This window comes from Tubulanus polymorphus, chromosome 3, assembly GCF_964204645.1.
Source record: "Tubulanus polymorphus chromosome 3, tnTubPoly1.2, whole genome shotgun sequence".
Taxonomy (NCBI): Eukaryota; Metazoa; Nemertea; class Palaeonemertea; order Tubulaniformes; family Tubulanidae; genus Tubulanus; species Tubulanus polymorphus.
This window is the reverse complement of record NC_134027.1, coordinates 27,537,754-27,550,088: the sequence shown is the minus strand read 5'-3', so window position 1 is coordinate 27,550,088 and position 12,335 is coordinate 27,537,754. Positions and strand designations below refer to the sequence as shown.

At 38.2% G+C, this 12,335-nt stretch overlaps 1 protein-coding gene across 2 annotated transcripts; it reads left to right on the top strand.

Moving 5' to 3' along the window:
• The first annotated feature begins 4 nt into the window (after positions 1 to 4).
• LOC141901065 (omega-amidase NIT2-like) lies at positions 5 to 2,959 on the top strand. 2 transcript variants are annotated; one of them, XM_074788137.1, is made up of 9 exons: positions 5 to 22; positions 422 to 540; positions 621 to 741; positions 845 to 933; positions 1,436 to 1,529; positions 1,613 to 1,687; positions 1,774 to 1,951; positions 2,028 to 2,083; positions 2,586 to 2,959. In XM_074788137.1, the coding sequence occupies exons 1-9, from the start codon at positions 7 to 9 to the stop codon at positions 2,696 to 2,698; spliced, it is 861 nt and encodes a 286-aa protein (XP_074644238.1). In that variant the 5' UTR covers positions 5 to 6; the 3' UTR covers positions 2,699 to 2,959. The 2 variants fall into 2 exon arrangements, with proteins under 2 accessions (XP_074644238.1, XP_074644239.1); XM_074788138.1 differs by lacking the exon at positions 5 to 22 and adding an exon at positions 93 to 293.
• The last annotated feature ends 9,376 nt before the right edge of the window (positions 2,960 to 12,335 follow it).

The following is a 12,335-nucleotide window of genomic DNA, read 5'->3' as shown; positions in this document are numbered from 1 at the left end:
ATCAAGATGGCTTCAGTTAACAGTAAGTAGAATTGGCTGCCACGTCATTTCGGTATTTATGCGTTTATCTTTACAGAATTATGTGTATTTTAGTTAGAAATGAAAGACTTTTTAACACAGTTTTTTTTTCTATGATAACCGGTTTTGTAAATTAACAATACACGCTAATAAATAGAAGTTGATGGAGTGTAAACAATAGGATCCACCTCCCACAGGTGGCAGCACGTGACGGTGTATCTGCCGGCGGGCGTATTGCGGGTCGTGGCTTATACGACAGAAATCAAATAAAATTAGTTGAGTTCTATGCTTTTACAAATAGATAAAATGGTGAAATTCAAGTATTTTAGCACAAATAAAACTCTATATTGCCTAGAACGTGGATAAAAATCGCTATATAGAAAAACATGCATTTTACTTTCAGAGTTCAAGATCGCCCTGATTCAAATGGCTGTCTCGAGTAATAAAATTGAGAATTTAGCCAGAGTTTGTAAACTAATCACAGATGCTGCTAAGGAAGGTGCAAAGATCGTTGCATTGCCTGTAAGAGTTTGTCATATAAGAGAATCCTGAATGCTATATTTGTAATCACACAGTGATATGTAGTGTGTTTGTGATTGTAGGAATGTTTTAATTCTCCTTATGGTACGAGATATTTCGATGAATATGCAGAAACAATTCCTGGTCAAACTACAGAAGTTCTTTCATGTGCTGCAAAAGAGAACAAGATATTTCTATTTGGAGGTGATAATTTATTACCAGTAGTAGTTGATTCATGCAAATTATTGACTGAAATATTTCCCTGTCACCCCCAACTTTGTTTAATTAATATTTTGTTGAATTTTAGGATCTATCCCTGAAAGAGACGGAACTAAATTGTATAATACGTGTCCAGTGTTTAACGATGAAGGAATTTTAGTTGCCAAATATAGAAAGGTATTGTTTGAAATAGATTCTTTTAGTAAACGATATCAGTTTTATTGTGGTTGTGAATTTTGCACGTCAAGATTTTTTTTAAAGAAGAAAATCCGATCTTTTCTGACTGATATTACATAGACAATGCCCATGCATGCACGATATTCATTCATAATTCTGTTTTATGAACCGTTTTCTTGTATTTAAGTTTTATCGCATGCCATAACCTATGTAACTCGTGTATTATATGAAGCAATAAAAACTTAAGTTCATGCGGCGGGCTGTGGTCGAATATCTGGGCCAAACTGCATACAGCATCCGTACACCGTTAGGTGCTGCCGCTATGCTCATCGTTAGCGGAATTTTCATACACTAACCGGAATCGCCTCTGGCAATTGCCTTGTATTGATTGCCAGAGTTGGCGCGTGTTAGTGTTTGAAAAATCCGCTAACGATGAACATAGCGGCAGCACCGTACGGTACATATATGATCTGACGCGCTTTTCCACATTGTTCTATTTTAGTGTCATTTATTTGATATCGATATCAAGGATAAAATAACGTTTAAAGAATCGGAAGTTTTGACCGCAGGAGATAAATATGCAGTAATAGATACACGTATGTATAAAGTCGAGTATGTTTAAATTCATTTCTTGTGTCTCAAAATATGTTTTGAATTTGTCCTGATTCATATTTTACAGCTTATTGTAAAATTGGTGTTGGAATTTGTTACGATGTGAGATTCCAGGAGTTTGCACGCATCTACGCTAAAAAAGGTACCGAAAAAAGTCCAAATTGATATAATTATATATATGTCTTGAAAATGAATATTAATTAGCTCTGTTTTTCCATTCTGATATAGGTTGTAAATTGATTATTTATCCCGGTGCTTTTAATATGACAACTGGTCCTGCGCATTGGGAATTATTGCATCGTTCACGTGCGTTAGATAACCAGTGTTATGTAGCTGCAATATCGCCTGCAAGAAATGAAGAGGCAACTTATATTGCTTGGGGTCATTCTGTACTCATCAGTCCATGGTTAGTGACAATAATCACATCTATAATGAACAGTTATTAGTGAATATCTATTGAGATGATTTATTCTATATTTTAGGGGTGAAGTTGTCTCTAAAGCCGAGGCCAAAGAGCAAGTTTTGTATCAAGATATTGGTAAGAAATGACCTAGGTTCACATAATAAAGGATTAATTATTCAGTTTATTAAATTATTCAGTTTATCTTAAATTGATTTTGTGTAAAACTGAACCCTGGCAAGTGACTATAAAATTCTACTCTGGGCCCAGTTTCACCAATAGGTTTTCCACCTAAATCGATTTCAATGTCTTCAGAAAATACAGTTTATCGAAAAGTAGTAAATTATTTGTGTGTTAATGAGCTAAACTCACAGTTGATGATTTAACAAAATATTTTCAGATAGTTTCAAGGTTTTAACTGAACTTCATCATCAAAGAAAAGAAAATCATTTCATTTAGTTAAAACTTTGAAACTGTCGCAATAAACTGTTGAATCATTAACCGTTAGTTTTGCTCATTAACTCTGAAATATTGAGATTAATATCAGAGATTAGTCTCTTACTAATCATATTCTGTGTAATTCATCTGATTCTTGACTGATTTGATGTTTTCTATTTCCACCTGTTTTGATTCTTTATAGACTTAGAATTTCTCGATGCCGTCCGGAAACAGATACCAATTTCTACGCAACAACGTAAAGATATGTATGAAGTGGTTGAAGTGAGTGGATGGGAAAACGACGAATCTAATTAAAACAGATCTTTGCCCTCTTGAAACTCCCACCTACACAAACAGAGTATTCTGAATATTGTGTTCAAATTATGAGAGAGAAATTATTCGAACAGATTATTTATCGTGGTTTTTTATGTTGAGCTGCACAAAATTCATCAATCTCCACAAATCACTGTTTCACGTGATGAATGATTTCTGAGCTTAATGCATTGTTAAATAGCTATTAAATGGCATCAGTATTTTGTGTATATTGCTTTATGGCTTACTGCAAAATACTATTTGTAAAATAAAATGTTGATTTTTGAATATTGTAATAAACATTGTTTAATGTATGAATTAAGAATTGTGTTGATCTTTTATTTAACCCGAATACTCTGCACTTATAACGTTTGGACTTGACCAGCGGCGGAGGAGCAGCCGGTGTCCTCTACTAGCCCTTACAAAATTTGAGAAATTTATTAACTAATTTTCTATACCGCGACCCACCCTAACCTCATTAGGGACCAAAATTATGACGTTAGTTAAATATGATTGTTAGTATACAAGTCACAAATGTTGATATGAGTTCTGTATCTTATCAAAACATCTTTCTTCTTTAGTTAGCGGATACATAGCAAGTGCGTTCAGTGTGGAATTTAATTAGTTATGACGTCCAGAATATTAAACCGGCCCAAGCGACCTCATCCTCCGAATGGCGTAAAAATGTTTAAGTAACTACAAAATATGGTGCATGTAAGAACCGTGTCCTATACCAGACGGGCTCCACCCTTTCCCAGAGTTCCCAAGTAAATCACCTTTTTTGCTTTGAGAAACTTATTTTGACGTAAACCTGTATCAAACTCTTTAGAAATTGGCCGAAATTGTTTGGATTTCACGTAAAGAATTTATTATAAATTAATTCAATCATTGAATCGACAGTCGTAACGAAACACTGATCAGGCTTCGTTTTCTAAAATCTACATTTCTAACTCTCAAATAAAACAGCAAACTATTTCTGTAAATAAAGCACTGAGAGCAAATTGAATCAGGAGCTTCGTGAAATACTTCAAATTAGAATTGATTTCCCTCGAGAACTTGCTATGTATTTAAGCTTGGTTGTAGAATTCTAAAGCATGAATTCCCCTTTTGAAATTGATACACAACGCAATGTCTGTCGTCAATGGTTCGCGACAAATTTGTGCTAATCGACGAATAAAATGGGAATATCAATTCAGCGTTTACATCTACATGACAGGAATAGGTCCTGTTACTGTTTGTGGTATTCTGTTAAATCTTCTGACTATTATTATTATACGCAGACTACGCAATAGTTGTTATCATACCATCTTTCTTTTAGCAATTTCTGATTTTATGTTGAGTTTATCGGGATTTATCATGTATCCGATGAGAACGTATTTTATCTACAGTAATCTGGGTGACTTGGTTTTTCGTTATGATGACTGGTTGTTTGGCTGGTGGTTTATTACTGTAGCCTATATAGGACTGTATCCGTCACAGTTTGTCAGAAACTGGCTCGTCGTTGTTGTGAGTTTAGAGAGAATCATTGTTATAATTTTCCCAATGAATTACCGACGCTTCTGGAGACCTTTAACTATTAATTTACTCAGTTTGTTGTTGTTGTTTTTGTCGTGTTTACTTTATTACGACTCTATAATTCCCCACAGATTACCAGGTTTAACTAGATGGCCCTGTTTGGGCCCAGGTCAGTTCACTTACACCGTCTACTGGCCTCAGTTTACAGATGTGCTTCGTGTTTATAAACAACGTCATTTTCTGAGTTCTATAACTTATCACAGTCAGAGAATCACGTTTGGGATGGTGCTTCTACCAACAACACTTCTGTTACTTGTTAACGCACTCCTGTTTATTCTTTATAGTTGGACCAGAAACCAACGCAAATCGCTAATAGGTGGCGCTTCTAGGGGTAAGGAAACAGGATTATTGAAGATGGTTTCAGCTGTTGTTCTTGTTTATATAATCTGTGAATTTCCGACATGTTTTGATCGTCTGCCCAGAAGTATTTATAGCCACATTTTCAGTGACGTCGATAGAATGATTTTACGTAAAGTGTCGTTGTTGATGACGATGTTTGATTCTTGCGTCAATTTTACCGTTTATTGTTTAACGCATAACAAATTTCGTTCAGAAGCGAATTCTATTTTCAATCAGATTTATTTCTGGCCAAAAACAACTTCGTCGCATAAAATCCACTAATGAGAGCGACTAACATAGTGTTTCCATCGTCTCAACACGATATTCCGGGTCACAGGTTGCGGATTCCTGGCTTTGAACCCGGGACAACCCGCCCCTATTCATCATGAGGCATCACCACACTCACATGATATAGTAATGAAATAATATACCGTACCTTATTAATTTTGAAAAAGTATCATGCCTTTTTATTCTTTTGTGATTTTTTGTTTGTCTCTTTGTTTGGTGTGAGTGACGAAATAATGACATCACTGATAATTGCTAGTACGACACGACATGGAAAGTGTTGATATAGATAAGATTATAATTATCTTATTCAAAGAAATCTTTCTTTTTTGATTTGTGCACTACAATAGTAAAGCATGTACTCAGAATGGATTTTGAAAAGTGTGTGACGCTCAGAATTAATCTGCCAAAGCAACGTAAACCACGTGACTTCATCATCCTAATGGCATAAAAGATGTTTTAGTACATGTAGCTTAAAATGTGTTGCATGTTACAATTTAGGATCTATCCCAGAAACAGATGGAACTAAATTATTTAATACGTGTTTAATGATGAAGGAATTTTAGTTGCCAAAATACAGAAATACATTGTTTTAAATAGATTCTTATAATGAACGATATCAGTTTTACTGTGGTTGTGAATTTTACGCCAAGATTCTTTTAACGAATTCCTGCTTGCCGTATTTCTATACCGTCAGGTGCTGCCGCACTACTCATCGTTAGCGGGATTTTCATACACTAACATGAATCGCCTCTGGCAACTGCCTTTCAATGATTGCCAGAGTTGGCTCGTGTTAGTGTATATAAAATCCGCTAAGGATGAGCATAGGGGCAGCACCAAACGGTGAAGGGATTCTGTAGTTGTTTGAGTCGATTTCACGTAGAGCGATCTGTTTGGATTTCACGTTTGGATTGCGCTTCGTTTTCTTAAATCTACATTTCTAACTCAAATAAAACAGCGAACTATTTCTGTAAATAAAGCACTGAGAGCAAATTGAATCAGGAGCTTCGTGAAAATACTTTAAATTAGAGTTCGGATTTAACTTTCTATGTAGGTTCGTCTTTTAGTTGTAGAATTCTGAAGCATAAATAGATTCCGCTTTTGAAATTGTTACTCAGAACCGAAATGTCTTTCGTCAATGGTTCGCTACAAATTTGTGCTAACACTCGACGAATAAACTGGAAATACCAGTTCAGTGTTTATATATCGATGACAGGAATAGGTCCTGTTACTGTTTGTGGTATTCTATTAAATCTTCTGACTATTATTATTATACGCAGGCTGCGCAATAGTTGTTATCATACCATCTTTCTTTTAGCAATTTCTGATTTTATGCTGAGTTTATTGTGGGACTTCATCAGTATCCGCTGAGAGCGTATTTATCTACGAGTCACTCACTCCGAGACCGGACCCTGACCGCCGGACGTGCCGCACGCTAAGTTACCAGATCCGGGATCTGGTAAAGAGCGTGCCAAATTCTTTGAATATCGCGTAGAATATAAAAACCAAAACTAATCGAAAAGTATGTACAGGTGTAGAGCTGCTGCAAGAGAACTCCCAGGATTCGACCTCTCGATTGGAAACTCGACCAACATTGTACATTTTGATTTTTGCGGCGGCGCGGAATCCCTATCGGGGTACACTATGACGCAATATCAAAATGGCGTGCTTAGCCATAACATGAAATTAAGCAAAACCTCACCTAAATACAAACATTGCCATCCTCCTTTCAGACCCCTGAAATCAGTATTTCAATATTCGGTAAGTGTTTGTAACATTGGTTAAAATGGCGAAAAATATTCTATCTCAGATATTGTGGGTAACCATATTTCAGAGGCACAACGGTGCACATCGTGGTGACAGTTAGTCAAGCGTGACCGACCAACAAAAGACAAGTCAAGTCGAAGAAAAAGCAACTTAAGAAGGAACAGTGATGGATTGAGTGACCAGGCATGGGTGGATCCAGGAATTTAGAATAGGGGACCCATGAGAGCCAACATATCGCCGTTCCATCCCCCTGATATTTCTAGATGGGGTTCATCTGCTGTGTGTTGTAGGCCTAAATTGTTCTATGATTCTTTAAATTGTGAATTAGTTTTGGTTTCTGTTTGAATTCATTCTATTTTTTATTCTGTATCATTTTGATACTTTCTGTTTTCATTTGTAGATGTGTAAAACTATTTTATATACAATTGAAATCGTTGTCCAAACCTGGAGAACTGATTACATCAAACAGTGAAAACAGTGTCAGTTTTATTTCATCTTTTAAGTGTTTTTTCCATCAGTTTCATTAAACAGATAATATTTAAACTGTTTGTGTTTCTTCATTACTTTCTTGTTTATATATCATGTTCAACTCGGGATTCAAAACCTAAACTGTGGATAGAAAAACCCCGTGAATAAATGAACAGCAGATTGGAGCGAACAATTTAATTTGTAAGTTTGAATTTTAAATTTGATATTTCTGCAGTTATTTCTAAGGAAAGAAAACAATCTTAGATTTGTCTATTATAGGTATCACTTCAACTTGTTCAATGGGAATTTTGATTCAGCACAGGAAAACAAGGAATCACTCTTGGATTCTGCACAGGACGTCAGGAATCACTCTTGGATTCTGCAAAGGACATCAAGGAATCAAGTGTTTCACAGACTTTTTTTATTCAGCACATGACATCGGGAATCACTAAATGTGGAAATTCAAGATAAGTTACATTAATCTTTATTCATCATCGGTGTTGAATTGATTTTAAGGTACCAGTTTTATATTGTTTGTTATAGACTAAACCATGTTTTGAAATGAAATCTCAGAAACCTGTTGCATTTATTCAATCATTTCAAAATTCTTTTGGTGAATATTTGACTATAATCAGTTCATGATTAGGATTGTTATTTCAGTAAGCGGGTTTACAGGCTTTCTAAATTGTGATCAATTCAAATGTTATTTCTAATCTATTTGAAACTGGTTCCTGATGTCAATAATACAACTGTTATCAGTCAAGTTCTTTCGTGACAATCAGATCATGTGTATCTTTAGAGTTAGAATTTCTGTGGATTAAACTGCTGTACTTATTTCATACTGATTGAACAGTTACAGATACATTGTAACATTGTGTACAGATACAGAGTACAGATCACTGCATTACTTCATCCTGTGATTGAACAGTGATTTAATGTTCTCTCATCTTCATTAGATTCCCATCCGTCTAACTAAAACAGAACATTTCAAATCATCTAACCGCGGGGTTCGGGGTGGGTGGGTAGGGTTGGGGGGAGGGAAGGGGTGAGGGAGGGCGGGAGGGAAGGGGTGAGGGAGGGCGGGAGGGAAGGGGTGAGGGAGGGCGGGAGGGAAGGGGTGAGGGAGGATGGGAGGGAAGGTGTGCGGCAGGGCGGGAGGGATGGGGTCCGGGAGGGCGGGAGGGATGGGGTCTGGCAGGGCGGGAGGGAAGGGGTCCGGGAGGGCGGGAGGGATGTAGGGGTGGTGGTAGGACTTTAGAGGGAGGGATATAGGGTGGGGCTTTAGGGTTTAGGTACAGGTACAGGTGGTTTAGTCGTTGTTAGCTTTAGACTTGAAGTTCAGGATATTTCAGAAAATGTGTCCCATCTTTTTATTTATTCTAAGAAAGGATTAATCATTATGAAACACGTGACTGCAACATGTCATGTTTCAGTTGTTATGCATGACAAGCTGTATAACCATCAGCCAATTGGACTCGTTCTATTTTACTGGTTGTTATTTCTATGAGACCCGGGTTTGATCCCCGGTGAGTGCACACGTAATTTCACCGTCACTTCTCTCAATTGTTATGAGATAATTGCGCCAGATATCTGAATTGGGACATTTCAATTTTTAGGGCCATTATTCAAGGTGGTCAGGAATGAGAGATATTTTTTGAATGATCACAAGTTCTGCTCCTTGGCTCCGATCAAATTACGACTTAATGAACAATTCAATGAAACAACAATCATACGTAATAATTACTGTTGATATCTGGCCGTTTACTGATACATTTCCAGCTGAAAGATGTTTTTTCTTCTGTGCTATTTTAAAAACGGCTGTAAATACTGAGAACTGTATAGGAGAAAATTGTTGACGAGAGTCGAGATGCAGTTCACATTCATTGCTGCCTCCTCTTTTTTCTGCAGATTCTTAGACAGAGACCTACTCTTCATTTTTGGAAGAAGAGTATAGAACTTATTAGAATAAGTGATATGTTTTGTATTCGCTTTTATGGATTTTCAGACACTTCTTCATTTGCCTTCATGGCACAGTATATCACTATTCATAGATATCCTTAATAATTAGTTATCCTTTTCAAAAAGATGGGACACATTTTCTGAAATAAACTGTACAATTTTTAGGTGGGACAAAGATTGACACGGAGAAAAAGCCGTAAAAACAGATGATATTCAACCAGAGGTAGTTGTAGTTTTCACCATTAGGCTACCGCGACCTTCCTACTACAATGAAACTTTGATAAAGCAGGGGGAGGGGTATCTTGTGTATTTTGCCATTTTTCACGATCATATCAGTTTATGAAAGTTATTTCATCCTCCGCTGTTATTTAAAATATTATCAGCGCTCGATCAATTTATAGCTTTTAGACTTCGATCAATGCATCATTTTCCAGTTGACTCAAATTAGTCAGAATTATTTCAGACTTTATCAATTAGTCCAAGATTTTGAGCCCATTCAGTGTGAACATAATTCTTCACTTTATTCTAGTGATGAGTGTTTAGTCCAATTCCCCTATTCAACATATGCAATGTTCAATTTCTCATGTTATTTGCTTATCAAACCAGAGCCATAAAACAGACTTACCTTTAACGAGGGTCATATTTACCCTCCGTGATCACCAAATCAGAATCATAGACCAAACTTTGACTCTTTGGTCACTAAACCTGAGCCATGAACCAAACTTTGACTCTTTGGTCACTAAACCTGGACTATGAACCAAACTTTGACTCTTTGGTCACTAAACCTGGACTATGAACCAAACTTTGACTCTTTGGTCACTAAACCTGGACTATGAACCAAACTTTGACTCTTAGGTCACTAAACCTGGACTATGAACCAAACTTTGACTCTTAGGTCACCAAACCAGGGCCATGAATGAAAGATTTTACGTTTTTAAAAGTTATTTCTGTTGCCTTCATGACTCCGTATTTGAGAATGGAACTAATGACATAGTTAATGAAAGATTCATCTGTATCAGTGTTGCTGCTGGTGCTGCTGCAGCTGCTGCTGCTGGTGCAACTTACACAACCTTTTGCTGTTTGTCTCTAAAAGACTAAACTTGATCCCAGTCGGAACTGCTGAGAATTCTAGTGAGACGACAAAATAAGGAAAAGCCATATGAAAAAATATAAAGCGAATGTGTGAATAAGATAAAACAGCATGAAATGCTGATATAAAGAGTGGGGTCCGAGAGCAATTCGAAGGTTTAGTGTCCTGCACGCTTAGAGGGCGGGCAGGGGTCTATTCCTACCTCGACTCAAAAAAAGATGAAATATAAAGAGTGGGCAGGGGTCTATTCCTACCTCGACTCAAAAAAAGATGAAATATAAAGAGTGGGGTCCGAGGGCAATTCAAAGGTTTAGTGTCCTGCAAGCTTAACGAGTGGGCAGGGGTCTATTCCTACCTCAACTCTAAAGTGCTAAAAGTCGGAGCAAAGAGTTAAAACGAAAAATGGCAAATGAAGGAAAAATGGCTGGAGTTCGTTCCACTGGGTTTAAGTGTTAACTTGAAAAGACAATCAAACAGATTATTTAATGACGTATATATTTTGCATCAGCAGTTTAAAAACATTGATTAATAACTTTTATGAATAGGATTCCATAAACTACTTGCTTATATGAAACCTCTAGTAGAGAGTATTGAAATAGTCCACAATGGTTTCATTTAGTGACGTCATGTTGAATTGGTGAAGCAACATAAATAGCATTAATTGTTTTGATCTCAGCCATCATTCTTGTCCTTGGTTTGTGTTTGCCTTTCTCACAATATTTTGTGAGTGTGGAGATTTGGTTCGGGTTTATTTCCTCGGTTCGGGTGAACCCTCCATATACGTCCCCTTCCCTTACAACATTAAGTTCCTCGGGTTTGGTTTGATGTTTTGTAGATGAAACCTCTACAACTCAAACTCGCATCATTTGATGAAATGAAATCTGTTTACAGACGACTGCTGCAACTTGTCGTGAAACTGAGATATATTGTGAATACTTATTAGAGGGAGTAGAAATAATAGGAATAATTTGATGAAATTGATAAAGAAATCATCCGTAAAAATAAAGCCATGTCATTTTCAAGACCGAACCAGGCATATGATCATTTGAGGTCATCTGAATGCTTCCAAAATGTGTAGAGAAAGTATCTGTGAGTCCCATCAATGATGCAATTGATTAAGGATTTTGATTTATAAATGAAATTGATATGATCGTGAAAAATGGCAAATCATTTTGCAGTTATTGTACAGATGAGTGGTGTCTGAGGAGGAGACGAGAGAGGCATGATGGGAGGGCATTGAGGGAGGGCTAGGTGGGAGGGCATTGAGGGAGGGCTAGGAGGGTGGCCCAGGTGGGAGAGCATTGAGGGAGGGTGGGAGAAGGGTCCGGGAGGGCGGGAGGGAAGGGGTCCGGGAGGGCAGGAGGGAAGGGGTCTGGGAGGATGGGAGGGAAGGGGTCCGGGAGGGTTGGAGGGAAGTGGTCCGGGAGGGTGGGAGGGAAGGGGTCCGGGAGGGTGGGAGGGATGTGGTCCGGGAGGGTGGGATGTGGTCCGGGAGGGTGGGAGGGATGTGGTCCGGGAGGGTGGGAGGGAAGGGGTGAGGGAGGGCGGGAGGGAAGGGGTGAGGGAGGGCGGGAGGGAAGGGGTCTGGGAGGGCGGGAGGGAAGGGGTCCGGAAGGGAGGGAAGGGGTATGGGAGGGCGAGAGGGAAGGGGTATGGGAGGGCGGGAGGGAAGGGGTCCGGGAGGGCGGGAGGGAAGGGGTCCGGGAGGGCGGGAGGGAAGGGGTCCGGGAGGGCGGGAGGGAAGGGGTATGGGAGGGCGGGAGGGAAGGGGTCTGGGAGGGTCGGGTCGGGAGGTTAGATGAGTTGAAATGTTCTGATGTTTTAGTTAGATGGATGGGAATCTAATGAAGTTGAGAGAACATTAAATCACTGTTCAATCACAGGATGAAGTAATGCAGTGATCTGTACTCTGTATCTGTACACAATGTTACATGTATCTGTAACTGTTCAATCAGTATGAAATAAGTACAGCAGTTTAATCTACAGAAATCCTGTACGGTTTCTGTCTGATTGATTGATAACTTTGAGATGTTACATTCTGCTCTATTGTCACTGATTATTGTTTCTTTTTCTTTTCAGAATGAAATGAATGCAATAGAATTTACTATTTAAACAGGCTCATTTAAGGTAAGTACAAAACTGGTAATGAATTTCTCC